At 43.5% G+C, this 18,255-nt stretch overlaps 1 protein-coding gene across 3 annotated transcripts in view; it reads left to right on the top strand.

Moving 5' to 3' along the window:
- The window catches only part of SESN3 (sestrin 3), a 48,305-nt gene extending 32,655 nt beyond the window's left edge, over window positions 1-15,650 (top strand). For 2 of the 3 annotated variants that reach the window (XM_075491066.1, XM_075491068.1), the window contains exons 6-10: window positions 1,475-1,643; window positions 3,885-4,000; window positions 6,399-6,589; window positions 7,006-7,150; window positions 7,958-15,650. In XM_075491066.1, coding sequence (XP_075347181.1) covers window positions 1,475-1,643; window positions 3,885-4,000; window positions 6,399-6,589; window positions 7,006-7,150; window positions 7,958-8,044 — 708 coding nt within the window. In that variant the 3' untranslated portion in view covers window positions 8,045-15,650. The remainder of the gene's footprint in view (window positions 1-1,474; window positions 1,644-3,884; window positions 4,001-6,398; window positions 6,590-7,005; window positions 7,151-7,957) is intronic. The other variant, XM_075491067.1, reaches the window with a different exon arrangement.
- The last annotated feature ends 2,605 nt before the right edge of the window (window positions 15,651-18,255 follow it).

The following is an 18,255-nucleotide window of genomic DNA, read 5'->3' on the forward strand; positions in this document are numbered from 1 at the left end:
AACTTTCTTCCATTCTTTCCTGTTTAAATTTCAGGGTAGTTCGAAAGTTTTTGTCTACTTTACTGGAATGCTTGAGTCTGCTAACTCTTAGGTTAGCTCTAGCAGTCTGCAGTGTAATCTGTTGAAAGCCACATTGTAACGGCGGATGGTAGTCAGAGCAATGTGGTTTTGATAGTTCATCTCACAACCCATTGGGCAAGACTAAAGCTTTGCTTTCAGTGAAAGCTTAAAGTCCCAGTTTCTTCAGATGGTGTGCTGCTGACTGGAGCGTTGTGTCATCCACGTTCCTAACATGTGGAATGAAAAAAGAAATGGGAAAAAAAACAGAAGTCATAATAATAATTTTGATTTCAAGGCCTACAATCACAAAACAGGTCAATTCTGAAACACTTGCATGTAGATGGGAGGAAGTGTCTGAAATAAAATTACTTAGTTCTTCACGCTGGTGTTCCAGTCTTCAATCAACCAACAGAGAACTTTGATGACTAGTTAATGAACTTAAATGTGGAAATTTTTTTCTGAAAGTGGCTCTATAATGCTTTGAAGACATGTCCTTGAATTAATGCTGATTGATGAATTAGCCTCATCGCCTTTGATGGAAGATCGGGATTATGAGCAGAGTCACTAGATATATTTTTAAAAATTAGCAGTGCAATGTGAACATGTGATCAGCCAGTTCAATTGCTGTAGCTTGAATTTCTGGGCCGTAAGACATAGCTTAAATCACTGGGGTGTCTTATTCCCCATTTGTAGTGGGCAAAGGGCTGCTACTGACTCTGTGCTACTTGTTAAGCAGTCAGTAGCATACTAGAAACCAATTATAGCTATGGGCAGAAAAACAGAATCAAAAGGAAAAGATGGAAAAGAAAAACCAAACAATTCATCTTATGAAAAATCTGAATGATAAGTACAGCTCACAGAACCCCAAACCTTGATGTATTTCTAGTAAAGAGGCCTCTTTTCCTCACAAAAGCAAGAAAAAGGGTCAACATAATGGTTATTTTGATCATGTGTAATGAAAAGAAAAAGAAAACACTGATTTGCTGTCTCGGGTTGTATACCTGCCTTGCAGTGTTGCACTGTATCTCTTCAGAAACATATTTTGCATTACTAATAGACTGAAAAAAGTTACCTTAATATTATAAGTTGTTTTCTGATACATGTAGGGCACAGAGATGGCTTTTCCTCAGCCATCTACATGGTGGAATATATATTATAAGCAACTATGTTTTCTACATTCAAATGCCACCTCTTCTGCTGTTAATCCCACTGCAGCAGATTACTACGACAGGTTAGAGTAACACTTCCCAGCTCCCTTCTTCTCACTGTCTGAAGGCTGTTTGTCTACACTGTATGTGACACAAAATGCATTCTGGCGTGAGTTTTTGTGTTTGCTGCTGCTGTTTTTGAGAACGTTTGTTGTCGAGCATGAAATCTGAAGATGACACACGTTGTCTATCTTCTAATTTTGCAGAATGTCATGGTGTTTTTGCAGATGGCAGATTCTTTAAGTGAGCTGGAGGCCTTAATGGAAAGGATGAAGAGGCTACAAGAAGATAAAGAGGATGAAGAAGCCTCTCAGGAAGAAATGGCAACTCGCTTTGAAAAGGAGAAGAAGGAGAGTCTGCTAGTAATTAATGGAGGTATTTGTGCTTTTCCAGTTCCCTTTTGTTTGTGCTTTGTAAGAACGAAACACTTGAGACCAGTTCAGTGCCGACAACTTTTTCTGTCCATTTCTTTATTCTGGCACTTGGTCCTAGTAGGAGTGTAGTAAGGGGGGTCCTGTCACTTGCTTCGTCAGCCTAAGATTTCTGGATTGGCAAGTAACACCATCCTTTTTGCTACTTGAAATTTAGCTTTTGTATATTAAATAAAAGCCTGTAGGCGTCTTTAAATTTAAAAAGTTGGGTGTAAATTTCTCTTTCTTTATATGCTCTATATCTTCAAATTCATTCATTCATGTAAATATTCAGTAATATTTCACAGGTTTAGGTTCTACAGTGCTTAGAACTTCAATGACACTCATAAGTAGCCTTCAGATATGACATTTAGTTCAGGAAATAGATTGGGATAAGACTCAACTTTTTTATCATTTACGGCCCACCTGGAAAGGACATTTCTACCTTACCGTTCTGAGTGATCACGGTAGTACTGCTGTGCTGTTGCACTGCCTGTGTTGTGATAGAGATTCTTAGCATTATTTTTATTCTTAAGTGATGTTCAAAATTCTGAGCTGAAAGCTTCTTTTCCAGTATTCTTCATATGCCCTGGAGGCCTTCATCTCAAACAAACCATACAATGAAATCTGTTTCCTATAGACAGGAAGGTGGAGTTTTTTCCCAAAGAAGGTGTTTGAAGAAAGAATACTATTAAGACAATCAGAATCTCCAACCATTTCCTCACAGTAGAGGCTACTTGAAGATGGTAGCTTCTGTCTTTAAGAAGTGACCCATAAAATGCTTCACATTTTACTGACACTGTTCGTTGTGAATTTAGATCTCGGTAGCTTCAGACCAAACGTGTTTGAAGGTATCTAAGTTTTTGTGTACTGAGCCCAAAAGGGAGGAAGAATGTATTGTATATCAGCAGAGAAATGGTTTTGTGGCTCTCTAGGGACATGCAAAATCTGTGAAAGAAGATACATCCAGCAACGTCATGGCTGGATTTTAAGAAACGGACATTGTCCATTCCTGCTCTATTTTTCTTTGGTCAGACAGTATCAACAGTGCAGATAAACTGACACCCAGTGCAGTTTCCTTATCAAATCAGGACTTCCGTGAGTCTCTGCAACTTCAGGCGTATAAGGAAGAGGTGTTGTTTGGGACAGAAGGGGGTTTTTGATGCGGTTGCTGGTAGTTTTGTTGACTTTCCTCCCTCTTTGCCTTTTGCAGGTTTGAGTTGAGGACTCTGTATGTGTTGGGCCTTTACCCTTTCATGAAATTCAGTCCTTATCAGGGGAGAGGAGTGTATGTGTGCAGGTTTTTTGTTCTTTGGTGAGGATTTGCTGTAGCAGATGCTGTGCGAGCTTCTTCCTACACAGTTATGTTTTGATTGTTTAATGAGGCAAAGAGGAGATAAAGCACTTCTGTAATTCTTAGATTAACTGACTTTTCAAGGTGCTAACAGTGGACATATGGCAACTGTTCTGTCAATGCATGTGGAAGCAAGCCAGGATTTTAACATCAGGGTCAAATGCAGTCAGCTGTGCAGTTGTCAACTTCTGCAGAGGTAGTTACACAATCAAGCCACCTGTTTATTCGGGAGGGAAAGATTGATTCCTGATAGAGAACCTGTGCTTGCTTAGTGACACGTTTTGGAGCTCTTTGAAGATGCTTAGTTACTAGAGCTTCTGGCAGAATTTCAGCCTGATGTACTGTGGAGCTCTTTGCTTTCATATAATCTTCAACTGATATTTACAAGTGGAGTGTTGCATTGGTTTCTGGTTGCTCATACTCCAGGTTATAGAACAGAGCTGGTGTAATCCCTGACACCATACCTGCTCAGCATAGCAATCCTGTTGTCAAGGGTACATTTTTCTGATTCTTATCCTAGCACGATGACTTTACTAAGAGGATTCATCTTCCTGATTTAAGATACATCAACAGAGATAAAAGCACACCCCCAGACAGAAGTTTAGCCCATCTCTTCCCATTTTGTAGAAGTACGTTAGATGCCTGATGTAGGCTGACATTTAGTTGGCTCACTGAAAGGGATGGATCCCATACAAGCAGATTGGGATTGAAACGTTTCTTTCCTTCGTACCGCTCTCTTGCTTTGCACAACTTCTAAAATTGTTCTCTAGTCCTGTAGTAGAGTGGTAGTTGGAAGTTGGTGCTAACTTATGTGCTTGCCTAAAGCAAAGCATTTTGCTCTTTTATTCACAGCATTTGACGATGAAATAGTTTCTACGGATGTCTCCCGCTATATTGAAGATCCTGGCTTTGGGTACAAAGACTTTGCAAGGCGAGGAGAAGACCATCTGCCAACTTTCAGAGCTCAGGTACCATCTCTTTAAAGTACATTCACTCGAAGAATGTTTGTATATCTCATTACAGAGCAAATAGCGTAAAGCGGTTGTAGTGGGGCATGTTTGTTGAATGCTCCTTTTCTTGCCCTCTTCGATTAAATAACTCGCAAGCTTCCATAAATCTACCTGAGATGAGTCTTTTACTATTTGTAGATCTCAGACAAGGGAATACTTAGCTTTCAGTCTTACTCCAATTATTACCAGAATTAATGTTTGAAAGCTGTAAAGCATATCACTAAATCTGGAATAACAGTGAAAGGTAGAAAAGAAAGAATTTCTTTTCCATCCCTCCAGATGTTGTAGAAAAAATCCACTGGAAGAACTCTTTATTTCTGTCGTTTTATCAAGTATTCTTTGTCCCGTGGTTATCAATACATAGATGTATATATGTCTGTGAGAACAATTTGGTGAGTATCGTTCTCATATATGCACCAAATCACTGTACTTTGAATGTCAGAAAAGAAAAGGAGTTCTTCAATATGATTACTGAAGTTTTAGGCTATATTTGAATATGTGTTTTTAGTGCTATTGCATGTACATTTTACCTGTACATTGTCTTACATACAGGCATCTTTTCCCATGACCACACTCATGAACTTCTTCATGATATATATAACAGGGATATTCTAGGTGGCTCTGTTCCAGCTTATAGAGTAGATTAATCAGCAGTCTAGTAATAAATTGTAAGCAATAGAAGAAATCTTAAACCAAATCAGAGAACTTCAATCAAAAAAACAGTGGGTGCAGGAAAACTTCATGGTCAGAAGATGTATCTAAGACTGTAAAATAAAGAATCCATGATCACTCTCAGGAAATGTATTTAGCTATATAGGAGTCTCTGCTGATCTGGATAATTTACTCTGCGGTCTTTATATGAGCCTAAAGTAGGTAGATATTGCCAAAAAGAATAAGGCAGAGTCAGTGCCTGTAAATCAAACATTCTGCTTAACTACTTTAGGAGCAGCAGGCTGCCATGGAAAAAAGCTCTACAGAAGTTGAAATTGGAACTAAAACATCTCTGCTCTTAAATAAACAGGACAGCTTCTGGCCTACATTCAAAGGAGTCACCTTGAGAATTTAACTTTATTAGTATGTCCTACTCTTAAGCAGTTAGATGTATATACCCACAGCCTCCCAAATGCTGGTATTAATGCTATTTAAATTGCAGTAGCATCCCCAAACCCTGCAATAAATCCAATCCTTATTCTGATGAAACAAGACTGCCTTTGTCTCTGTGGGTTTAAATTTAGTAATAGAAAAAGGTATTCCATACCCAGGAGAATGTCTTGAAATTTTTTTTTCCCTTTTTCATTGTTAGTATGGATTAACTGCTGTTAGTAAACAGTGCTTTCCCACTCCTGAGGCTTCTGGTTTTCAGAGGCTTTTGTGATGCCCCAGGTATCCTGGACACCTTTACAGGGCTGGTAGGTATGGCATGTTTCTCAGAAGCCTTACGGTCTTTTGGACTGGCAGCTGGAGGCCAAATGTGATGTTGTGGTGCATTTCAGATGTCACTGAATGCCTCTGTTAGGCAGCTGAATATTTTCCTACGTACTCCTCCCCGCTATCCTAATCAGGGGGCCAGTCCAGTAGATGTGCTCTAAAGCGCCTGGGTGAGGACCCTTGCCCAGCAGTACCTTTTGAAAACAGCCAGACACAGGAAGGACGTGGAGACGATGCCCTCGATTGTAAAGATGGCATCAGTGGTTGAATGATTGAACACTTGCCAAGGATGTGGGCAAACTAACGCGTTCTATAACCTCAGTGTGGAGAGTGGTTGCACACCGCTCTGAAGCAGTGGTGTTCTCCACTGATGATGCCGTGCCACCACTCTGCAAAGATTTCCTATTCCTGATATGAGCAGGCAAGCTTTTATCCTTCCACTCCAGGTGCTTGGCTAAGACCAAAGCAGCCTGGATTTTATTAGTTTGTTCAAGGACGGTTCAGCACTTTACCCAATGAGTGTACATCCTGAGTGGGAAGTAAATACTCCATCTCTGCTCAGAGCTCAGCATCAAAGCCTTGAAGAGGAGCAAGTTTTTAAACTCACAGGCCCATCCCACATAGAATGACGCTGGTCAGAGTGGCACAGCAGGCAGTGGAAAATTGCCTCAGCACTTCAAGAGAAGCTTGGGGTTTTTTCTCTTGTAGGCTAATGATACCCAGCTGGAGGTGGGGTGTTGCGACATGATGTTCATTGCCAGGAGGCCTGGGGGAATGGAGTAGGTGATATGGATGAAGGATTCAAAATGAAAAATTTTTGAAGAGAATAAAGTTATAACTAGACAACAAAAACTATTGAGCTATAGAGAGGATCAGATAGGGACTTCATTTCATTTGTACATTTATATATTTCCTTCTCTTCCTGCAGGACTATACTTGGGAAAATCATGGCTTTTCCCTTGTAAACAGGCTTTATTCTGATATTGGGCATCTCCTCGATGAGAAGTTTCGGATGGTATATAACCTCACGTATAACACTATGGCAACACATGAAGATGTTGATACAACTACGCTAAGAAGAGCTTTATTTAACTATGTCCACTGTATGTATGGAATCAGGTATGGACAAAAATCCCCTGGCTTAGGAGTGCGTTTTAAACTGTGTAAACAGAATGAAAAATGAACCATGTGAAAAGCATGATTTTAGACTCCAGGTCTTAAAGTGGAGATGGTACCTCAGTCTGGAAGTTAGAGTGGTTTTCCTGGCATATCAGTATAATTTCTGCTTCTAGTGGAGAAAATTATTAGGAATAAGGATGGAAATTATTACAGAAATGTCTTCTATGAAGCCAGCCTGGATTCTTTGTTCAGAAAAGACAACATCCTAGTACTAAGCCTTTCAGATCCTCTGTTAGCAGGTGGTTTTCTAGCATGTGTAACTACTGCTCCAATTCCCAAACTTAAAAACATAGTGCTGCAAAAGACCATGCTTTTAAAAACTGATACCCAACAGAGTGATTGCCTGTGTTATTTAGGTATGATGACTATGATTACGGAGAAGTTAATCAGTTACTTGAACGCAGCCTGAAGGTTTACATAAAGACAGTGACCTGCTACCCAGAGAGAACTACCAAGCGCATGTACGATAGTTACTGGCGTCAGTTCAAGCACTCGGAGAAGGTACGTATTTCAAAGCCGAACTGGCTTCACAGTGACCCCCATGGTGTTTAAAAATGGAAATATGGCGACACCTAAAAATGACAGTATCTGTCAAATGAACTGTTTTTAACCAGAGAAAAACAAATGAGATTAATTCACTGAGTGTTAGATATCAATTTGACAAAAATACTTCTTAGTGCACGGGAAATACTGATTCTTCTTGTATTATTATTTTGAGTGACTTCTCCATAAAATTAAACTGACAACTGTAAAAGAAAAGTGGATAAACGTGGCAATGCAGAAGTGGTCAACTATGCCAATACCTGGGATTTGGGGATCAAAAAAGACCTTTTTAATATATCTATATAAAATCTTCATGGTGTTTTTCATCAATAAAAATGTCAACATGTCTTCAGATATCCAAGTTAAATGCTTCCTGACAAGGGTTCAGTGCTTGTGTGCCTGCTAGCCTATCTGGCATGTAAACTATTCCTTATTCTGTGCTCCTATATAGTGGTCACAGGTGGTAGTAAAGAAAACAAAGGAACTAATACCATTAGGATACAAAAATGGTTTTATTGGGACTTCTCAGATGGAAGATTGCTTAAAGGAGCCGTTCAGGCAAATTCCTTGCAGTCCTATGATGTTGCCTAGTTTTGGCATACCACACAGCTGTCTCAAGAGGAACTGCAGCCCTGCAGCAGGGTGCAGGGAGAAAGGACATAGTTTCTTGCAGCAATACTTTACTAAATGTTAGAAATTTTAGCCTAAATAAATAAATGATGTTGCATTCAGAGTGAACTAAATGGCCGATTTAATTTTTAACAGGTTCATGTCAATCTACTTCTAATGGAAGCTCGTATGCAAGCTGAACTTCTGTATGCCCTTCGTGCCATAACTCGTCACTTAACCTGAAGCATTCACTGGGCAGGAGTAAAGGAGTTTTTACTGAGTATGTAAGGACCTTTCGAAATAGATACACACCAGAAGCTGTTTGTGATGTAGCATCAGGTTATTCAATTCTCTAGTGTCAAAGTTTAGCCGTGCTTCTTGACGGCTGTAATGTGCAATGACGTGTTTTATTTTCTTGATGCTTAACATTACTAATGATAACAAAAGTAACACTGAGGAGCACTACTCTGCATTGTTTCCGTCTGGATTTCTGCGCAGTGGTCAGGATCCTGAAACTGTTTTTATTATATCCAATCCTAGCGCTTTGTTCTTTAAGCAGTGGAGTGAAGTGCTTAGAGACTTCTTTTTCCAAGCAATCATTTTTCAGATTAGTGGAGTCCAGCAGAAGATCGGTTCTGCCTGTCCTGAGAATGTACCACCGTGTCGTGACTCGTGACAGAGACGCGCGGGCTGCGTTGCATTGAATTGCCCACTGGATTCTTCTGTGTCTCCTGGAGACTGCTTGCCAGTCACTGTCTTACTACAGCAATTGAAGGTGATGCGAGATGTGGATGCAAACATTGAGCACACTTTAATGTGAAATTAATCATGATAAATCCTACAGCATGCTACTGAAGTGTGAAATTCATCTGCTTTGTCGTGCCCCTTCCCAAGAGAAGAGGCCTCACAATTTGCCATTTCAGCCACACTTACTGTGTTTCAATCATGCATAATCTTGTTTTACTGACAGTCACCCTCAGTTGTCCATACAATATCCATGCTCATCACATGTTGCAATTTGTTTAGTTGGCACCTATAAAGTTAATACACAGGCTGACCAAAAATAGGGTTGTGGGTTTTTTTGCACTCTCTTCTTTCTCAATGTTTTAACTAAGGAAAGTAAAGGAAGGCTAGCATATCTGTTCTTTCATATTGGATGTATAGAAATTTATTTCCCATAACTTTTTCATAGCATGAAATTTTAATATTCAAAGTTTAAAAAGTTTCTATGCATTAGTGTGAGTGAACAAAAGAAAAGTGCAATATTTAAAAAGAAAGCAAGCTTTTTTCCCTATCATGCCACTGCTAAAGTGTCCTTCTTATATAGCCATAAAGAAATTTTAAAACCAAATTTCTTTATTGTCTAAGGCCTAGCAGTTTTGTTTTAGCTTTTACGGCTTAAGACAACCTGATACTGAGATGCCAAAGCATCCCCAAAACAAAGCATTCTTGGACAACCGGTAATATTGGGGAAGGGAAGAAATAAGCTGCCAAAAATGTCACACTTTTGTGCTGTTTTCTGTTGCTTTTGACTAATTTTTAAGAGCACAAAATGTTGATATTTATAGCTTTATTTTGTATTGCATTTAATGAACCAGTGAAGTGCCTAAAGAGATGCCTAAACTTACCCGGTAGGATGCCAGTTGTCACTGCTTCAACTTTTGTCTGTTGGTTTGGACTTTTCATATTTCTTTGAGGAGGGTGACCTTTATTTCTGTTGCATACATTCAAAACTAACTAGATAGGTTTATTTTTAATGTTCCATTGGATTGTAGAAGTTAATACAGGATTTTTTCCCATTGGTGATCGCAGACTAGTTTAAAAAAATACTATCAGTCATATTTTAACACTTTCGTTGACAAAATCATGGACCAGTACGCTACTAAAGTTAGTTTTCTCTTTTCTTCCCTTTTCCTGATACCTTGCTGTGACTTCGCATGTTGGTTTTTTCGCTTTATCTATCTGTTCCAGATTGGAAAGCTAAATGATTGTACGCTTTTCTGCACTTTCAGACTGCAGACTCTGCATGTGAAAACCTTTTTGAGGAAGAAATCAGTAATTATTTTTTTTAATGTAACGTTGGCTATTTAGAAAACTACCCAATAAACAGCATCGGGCTCTTTTCTAGAGAGAGCATTGGGTAAAACACCAGATTTATTTATCTTGTATAGCTAACTGCAAAGATTTCTTAGAAGTGTTGCGATGCTCATATCTATGAACTTTGATCAACTTTCTAAGTTGCAATGATCCTTTTTCCTCCCTCTTGTGACTGTAGTGGCCATACCTAATGGCTTTTGTGCATAAAACAGTTCTGCTGAGAGAAGTTCTCATGCAGTACTTTTGCTTTTTAAGTGATGGGAACTGTACAGTACTACTTTAAATTCCTTTGCTTTGAAAAGTCAAGTAGTTCTCAAGAAGCACAGCTGAGCTCTGGAAAGGAGGTGAAACTAGATTTGGGTAACTAATATCATGGCTTAGTTTCCCTTCAGAAATGCAAAGACTCTTAGAGTAGGTTGAGTTTTATGTTTGGAAACATGAGTGCCTTTACTTCTTTCCTTATGAAATATACTTGCCAGCTCAAATGCCTTCTGAGCAAAGTACATGAGCAGATTTGAAATATAGAAACCGTAAAAGGATTGCTTCATAAAATTTGTAGTAAACCAGTGATTTCTTTTTTTTTTTTTTTTTTAAGGTGCCATATCAAGTCATGTATGGCCTGCAAGACATTCCACCATAGGAAATGTCATTGTGCAACTAGTTTGCTATTTCACTTTTTTTTAATATTAAATGCAAACTTGAAACTTCTGGAAATGTTTTCCACGTGGCATTTTTTTTTTCAAAGTATTGCATTTACAGTGTAACAATTTATAGCGTAGTTTTTATACTCAAATTTATGATTTTTAATAGATGTTTGTTCAGAATAGGTGTTTAAACTCAGACAACTCTACCATACACTTTACGCACGCTTTAGGCTCACACGGTGCCAAATTTTAATGTGCAAGTGTTCTTGGACTTTTTGCATTTTTAAAGCACTCATGAATGTGAATCTTCACACTTTGTTCATTAATATTATTCTTAGGAGTACCGTAATCATTGGAAGTGTAGATACTCTCCCTCTGTGTTCCTTTATTGGAATTTGTATTTACCAGCATTAATGTTAGTCCACAAAATCCCAGCCGCGACCAACATAAAAACAAAGTGTACAGTGTCCCGTCTACTGAAGAGAGCTTGGTAGGTACAAATTAACCAGCTAGCACAGGGAATGCTGTAAGTAGGGAACAGAGCTTTTGAGCATGGACAGCTTCTTATCATTGCAGAATTGCTTCAAAATGTGTGTTGCCATAGAGTACATTCTTGCTGAAATTGCTCCATTTTTCTGGTAATGAAGAGAAGTGGAAAAGGTGCCAACTGGAGAAAGCATTTGCATTTCCCAGAACACTCTGCCTGCAGCCGAATGTCACAGGAGTGCCATCATACAGGAACAGAAACCATTTTAAACCAGGGTACAGTTTGTGCAGATAGCTACTAAAGCTAGTGTTGTGGTATCCTGTGAGAATTTTGGTGAGCTGTAGATGGATTTATTTTCATCAAGACTGAACTGAAACATACATTCTTTGTCCTAAAGCCTTCATTAAAATGAAAAGGATGTACTTTCAGCTTTAAGAGTTAAAGAATTGCCACTACCAGCTCTTCCTATGTATTAAAAAAACTTTAAGGACAGGAAAGTCAGTGATTGTAAACAATTATAAATGTAGGTCTCTCTAAATTTAGAACAGATCAGAACAGAACAAAAAGGAAAACATTTTGCTTCTCTGTTACTTGAGTGCAGAAGGTCAAAGCACCAGATTCTGCAAGACTATTTTTGTTCGTAGTGATGCTGATAGATGTTTTCATTTGGAAAAAGCAGCTTAGTTGCCTAAATTTCAATGGGAATTTAAGCACCTAGGCACATAGCAAAATCCTACAGGGTGCCCTCTTGCATTTTTGAGTCAGGTTTTTAAAGATACTTAGTCACCTAAATTCAATAGAATAAAATCAGTTTCCATAGAGATTAAAGGAATAATGTGTAGCAGATCCATGTGATTTGCAGTGATTGTTAATGAAATGGGTTGTTTTGGGGACTTAATATAGGCTTAGAGAAATCTTTCCCAAAGCAGTTAAACTGTAAGCTGCTGCTCTTGCAGAACAGGTTCTCGATGTTTTTCATGCATGTGTGTTTTCCATGAACATAGGCATGCATTTCAGCTCATGTTCCAGAGTTTGGACTCCCTTTTAGAGGGGCTGGATTATTTAACCTCTACTTGCAGAAAAGATTTATTGGTGGTAGCAAGTGGATAGCTTGTGCCCGGACTAAAAAGGTTTGGCCACCAAGAAATAACTCCAAATCTGCTTGATTTCAAGTGGTGGTCTTTCAGTTACTTTCCTTAGAGGTTTGGATCCTTCTCCCATAAATAAGAGGTGATGTTGCAGAACATGGAGGGAGAGGGGAGTGGATTCATTGTAAATGAACTTTCCCAGACCTGATCCGAATGTAAAGCTGTAAGAATTTGTTTGCCGTTAGCGATCATTCCAAGAGCTGGACAAAAATGTCAGTTTTCACTATCTGAACTTCAGATTTATTCTCCCTAATGTCCCCCCGCACTGTTTGTCTGAAGAGATGCATCCACCAGCTTTTCCACATTTGGGAATTGTAAATGAAAATTTTTATCTCCAAATGAAAATGAATTTAGCATTTCATACCTACTGCATAGATCACAGGTGCGGAGATGGAGAGAGCACAGTAGTATGAGGAAACTTCAGGAGCATCTTGATCAGTGTTAATTTATCCCTTAGAGCACATTTCCTGGCATGCGGTCATGCTGCTGCTCCCCTGACACACATCAGGTCTCTCTTGCAGACGTTTAATTCTTCTGCTGCTCACCAGGGTCATTTTCCAACCTGCTACCACCACCACCCTGCATCAGGTGCTTCCTCTCTGCCCAGCTCACAACCCCAAGCAGTCACGCAGGGACAACCTCCTAGCCTTAACCTTGTAAACAATGCTAGGTTCCTATATCAGCGTTTGCTGTTGCGTTCAGAGGGTCTTTCTCATGTTCAGAAACACTTAATTGCCGTATTAGGTTATTTCTGGGCAGGAAAATTCTAAATCTGGTTCGAAAGGATGACACTCAGTACTTGCTTACAACTTTTAGGTAGCATTTGCCAGTAGTGTGTCAGATCCCATCTCTGGAGTTACAGGAATAATCCAGTGGATCCACTAAGGAAATGCTTTCTTTGGCAAAACTCCCCGTGCTTGAGCTGTCCGGCCGTGCGGGTTTCTTTGAGGGACATCGAATGGGGAGTTTGAGGTCCTCTTGTGCCGGGCAGGCTTACAGGGCTCTTGGGTCGGCAGCTCCTCGGGTGCCTTGCAGCCGGGCAGACCGCAGCCGGCCCCTGGAACAAGTGGATTTGGGTTTTTTGCTTATCTACGGGATAAATCCAAATGCACACCATGAAGTGGCTGCTGGAGGCATAGGCAGGGCTGGGTGTTCCTACGGGTACTGAGTATCATCAGGGCTCGTGGAAAAGAGAAATCTGAACTCTCCTCTTGTTCCCGACAGTAGTTAGAGGTGGTATTGAAGATGCCAATTAATATACTAATTGTGGGGAGCAAGCCATGCTGTCAGCATCAGAAGGTACAGACCACAGGCGCTCTCGAGGGGACACAGCCAGGAGGAGTTGACTTGTTGGCCAGTCGAAGAAACTTCACCGGTGTGTCCGAGAGGTTCTTGAGTACGTCTGTGTGTAGGGGAGGTGGTGGGAGATGCCTCCTTCCGAGGTGTCCAGGGAGCTGCTGTAGGACAAGAGCTGGGACCCTTTCCTTACCCCACGGGTGGAGCAGGGGAAGGGAACCATTCACTTCTGCCCGAGAAAAACATGCCGCTGCAGAATTACATTTTCTTGCCCCCATCAGCCCTTTGAAGGGAGTTTTCAGACAACATGGTGAATCACCAAGCATTGTGTCTCCAGCCGAGAGGTCTGGGGGGCAGCGACAGCAGCAGGTCCAAACACGCGTGGTCCTAAACCGTTTCCCGTTGCCCGCTTCACGCTCATGTTGTGCCACCAGACCCAAACCTCTTCCCTCCAGCCCGGCTGCCGTGTGCCCGGGTGGCTGCAGGAGCAGCCCGCTCGGGGTGGTGGGAGATGCGGCTGCTTTTAGGGGAAAAATAATAAGAATTAGGCTACAGCCCTTGGACTCTGCGAGGCGACGCAGTCAGAAATCTTTTCACGACTGTGACCAGAACTGGATATAAACTGTAGCTTAAAAAAATAGGAATTTTGTAAACTTGAAATCTCTCGGTTTTACCCTTTTCTCCTTTTGCTGGAAAGCCACACGATGAATGTATATGCTTTATCTTTCTATCCGACGTAACTGAAAATCAGACTGCCAACTCCTTGTTTTGTATTAGCCTTTTTTTTTTAAAAAAGAAAAGTTTGTGAGCAATATATGTAGCATGCTGTGAACGTCTGTTTTGATCTTTATAGTTACTCTTTTAATCCATCAGTATTAACACCAGTTCTTTTTTGTGTTCCCCGCGGTACTTCGTATGCAGTGTAAGCAGAAGCTGTGATCGGCTTTGCAGTCCTGTGCCGTGTTACTGTAACTCCTTGATTTTTTAGGAAGCACCTGACTGTGGGCCACCCTGGGGCAGGCAGCGTGCCCGTACACGACTGCCACTTTTCGATCTCTTGTACTATGTATAGTTTTAAGTAGAATAAGCTTTTTAACAGAATATTGATGCAGTTTATGAGTCATGCAGGCTGCAAGTGTCTGGTGTGTGAGAGTCTTTGTATTTATAGTTGTTGGGGTTTGGTTTTTTGTTTTGTTGTTGGTTTTTTTTTTTTTTTTAATTCATAAAGTAGCAAACTTGATAAACATAGCCACTTTAAACTGCTCTTGCTAAACAGACCCTGCTGTAGATAAAATACCACTGTAGATACAGGGAGGCGCGCCGGCAGACCTCTCGACCGCGGGTGAGCTGAGCCCCTCTCTGTGAAAAGCACGGTCCGAGCTGCACGGCCGCCCTGCGTTTGGCCACTTTGGGACCCAGACGCCGGGAAGGCCGGGGTCTGGCGTGTGTTTCAGCCCCCGTGCCCATAAGCCTGCCACTGGCTGTGCCCCGCGGTCCGCTTGCCAGTGCACGGGGGGAAACGTGAGCCTTGCCGGCGTGGGAGGGATGGACGGACCAGCCGCTGGACCGAAAACACGGGCACGGTGTTTCTGCAGCCGAAAAGCTTCCAAGCCTCTCTCGAGTGCAAATATTAGCCCTTGATTTGCTGTCTGCAGAGCCCGGCATGTCGGGGGTAAGAAGCGGCGTTGGCTCCGCACTGGCGGCTGTGGGTCCGAGCCCCCTTGCCCGCGGGCGGGGCGGCGGGCAGGGCAGGGCAGGGCAGGGCTGTGCCCGGGGGGTGGCTGGCGTTCCGTTGCATCTCCCGCCTCTCGCCCTCTGGACGGGGGGCAAATTGTACCCGGTCCCAGCTTCTTGCCTCCTCCTGCCACGGCCGCGCAGGTGTTTCGGGATGGGGGATTAAGGACAAAGCTCTGATCCTGCCGCTCCCTCCCACCACCACGAAGCGGGGAAGCGTGGCAGCTCTGCAGGTCCCTCCCGCGGCGGGGGGCACGTGGCCTGTCCTGCCTCCGGGCCACCGCCTGCCCGGAGCTCCGGAGACGGGCCACGGGCCCCACGCCTTCGCAGGAGGTTTGCCTGCAAGGTGAGGCAGCTGCTAGGAGCTCACTGTGGGTTTTCCACAGCAGCTTTTATCATTTTTTTTTTTTTTCTGTTTTTGCTGGTTGGGAGTTTTGGGGGGGGTTGGGGTTTTGTTTTGTTTTGTTTTGTTTTGTTTTCCAGAGGACAGACTGACCTAGTGGGATGGATTTTTTTTTTTTTTGTGTGTGTCACTTTTGTTAGTTTTTAAGTTACCCGACTTGAATTTATCTGAACAGATGCAGAAGGAACTTTTTTTTTTTTTGTGAGTTAAGAGACAAAAACGCATTTTTAAACAAAGGAATCATGTATTAACATTTTAACAGCAATTCATAAATCTGCACTTTTTATGAGGTTTTGAAAAATCTATTTATAGGTACGGAACAATGGGGTTTGTTTAAAACTGTATCGCATTTATACTTGCTGAAATTACTTTCATTGTTATCAGTAGGAATTTTATTGGTTAAATAAAATGGATAAAACCTGTCTCCTGTTCGAGCCATCATTTGCCACATGCTGGGGAACACGTCTCTGGAGCAGAAGCATCCTGTGTTTTGGGACGAGATCCAGTCCTGGAAGTGTCCGTCCCCTCCATGCCCTTGTCCTGGTTTTTAATCTATGTATTATTTAATATATAGATTATTTAATCTATACATAGATACAGATAATAATTCTCTTTAATCTATGTGAACACAGGTCCTGAAAAATGTATAGTGCTTGCCGAAGGGGATGTCTTTTAAACAGGCATTGTCAGTGATGAGGGATGGGCGATGGGCATCATGATGTTCGCTCTTGATACGGGGCTCCCCTTAGAAATTCGTTCTGTGAAAGCCGCGGGCAGTGGGGTGCACCGGGAGCTGCTCCCTCTTGCAGGGAGCCCCAGAGCAGAAGTGGGGGAGAGCCATAAAACCGCGAAGGAAAGGCAGAGGTAATGTGTGCTGAGGGTGCCGGCTCAGAGCGGTGCCAAGCTTACCTAGCAGCCGAATTGCCCCCAAGCCCCCGCGGTCCTGCCGCCTGCCCCGCCCAGCCCCCAGGGAAGGGTGCCGTAGTGCTGGGGGATCACCAAGGGGGGTTGTCCCGGGAGAGACGCTCATCTCCCCCAGAGAGACAAACCCAGTTACCACAAGCCGCGGACCTGGGGTGTTTTGAGTGTATCTTGCCCTCCAGCTGCTGGATGCTCAGCTGGCCTGTCCTTGCCTTGCCCCGCAATGGAAATAACCCCCAGAAAACCCCTAAAAGCCCATTTCCAGTTCTGTCAGAGGTCGTGTGTGCACCAAGGAGGGCTGTGACCGAGGGCTGTCACAGCACGGCCGTTACCTACTGGCGTCTTCGGCTGGTTCAGCTTCATCCTGCCCTGAAAAATATACTTATCATCATAAAAAAAAAGTAGATCTGTAAATATATAAAGTGCTTAGTCATTTGCTTTCAGTGGGAGTTTCAAAATACTGAAAATATCTATGATCTTGGGTCCAGGCAGAGCTTCCCGTCCCCTTACGGGCGCTGCGGCTGTCACCTCCGGGTGCCAGTGCAGCTCCGGACTGGAGGGAGGGCGACCGTGTCGCCAGCACCGTTGTCAAAAAGGTAAAAAAAAGTGCAATATTCCTCAAAGCCAAGGCTGCTGTGGAGTTCCTGCTTTACTTCCTAAGGGTCCCACAGAACGGGCGAGCAGCAGGGAAGGACCATGCCCTCCCCAAGCGAGCCCAGCCCTGATTCTGGTCCTTGCACCTTCACCAGCGCATGGCGTGAGTGCTCAGACGGGGCGACCCAGCGCGGGCGGAGGACAGCCCCGCTCCCCGGGGACCCCGGGCTTGCCCTGCACCCCGTCCTAACCTCTCCGGCCGGTTCCCCCCAGGAAAGTCCCCCCAAAACCATTCGTGTGTGTTGGCGACTCCCCAGACCTTCGCCTTGCCCACCCTCCCCGGAGCACTACGGCTCTGCTGCCATCCACCCGCACGCCCGCTGCCTCCTGCTCCCGCACCGGCTCGCCCTGAAACCCAGCCCGTGGCCAGAGAAAGCCAGAGACCGAAGGGTGGTGGCAGACCAGGGACTCTGTCACAGGGATGCTCATGTCCCCACGCTGGGTGGCCATGGGACAGTCTCCCTGCACCCACAGGTGACCCCTGTGGGGTGTCCCCGGGGATCTGGGAAGGGGCTGTGCCCGGGGTAAGGGTGGGCAGCCCCGCACGGGCGGCATGTCCTTGGGGAGACCTGGCTGGGCTGACCCCGAGCCCCCACAGGTCCCTCCCCAGCCCCATGGAGAACGGGAGACAGCCCGGTGTGCCCCGTGACCGGCACCAGCTGGGAGCAGGGCCACCCCCAGCCGCCCGGACGGAGCCGAAAAGCCGTGAGCAGCAGCAGGGTGGCCAGCAGCAGCCGTGTGCCACCGCCAGCGGAGACCAGGTGCCCACTCAAGGCTCGGGCAAGCCCACATCCGCAGGGTTGGATTTCAGCCTGTACTGGGGTCTCCTTGGCCTCTTCCCAGCATCGCCTCAGGCTCCTCGTGCTGTGGCACTGGGAAGAAATGGTGAGCAGCCCCGGACCCCGTGTAGGGCAACCAGTGGATCCTCCCTACCAAGCGTTTGCACTAAGTGCTGCTGAAGTGCACCCACCAGCCCATGACTCCATTTCCACACTGCATGCTAAATTAGCCCAAATTATAGCATGCAAACTCCCCCCAATAACTTTTAATTTGATCATGATGGAGCAATC

This window comes from Mycteria americana, chromosome 1 (genome assembly GCF_035582795.1).
Source record: "Mycteria americana isolate JAX WOST 10 ecotype Jacksonville Zoo and Gardens chromosome 1, USCA_MyAme_1.0, whole genome shotgun sequence".
In the NCBI taxonomy this organism is placed as follows: Eukaryota; Metazoa; Chordata; class Aves; order Ciconiiformes; family Ciconiidae; genus Mycteria; species Mycteria americana.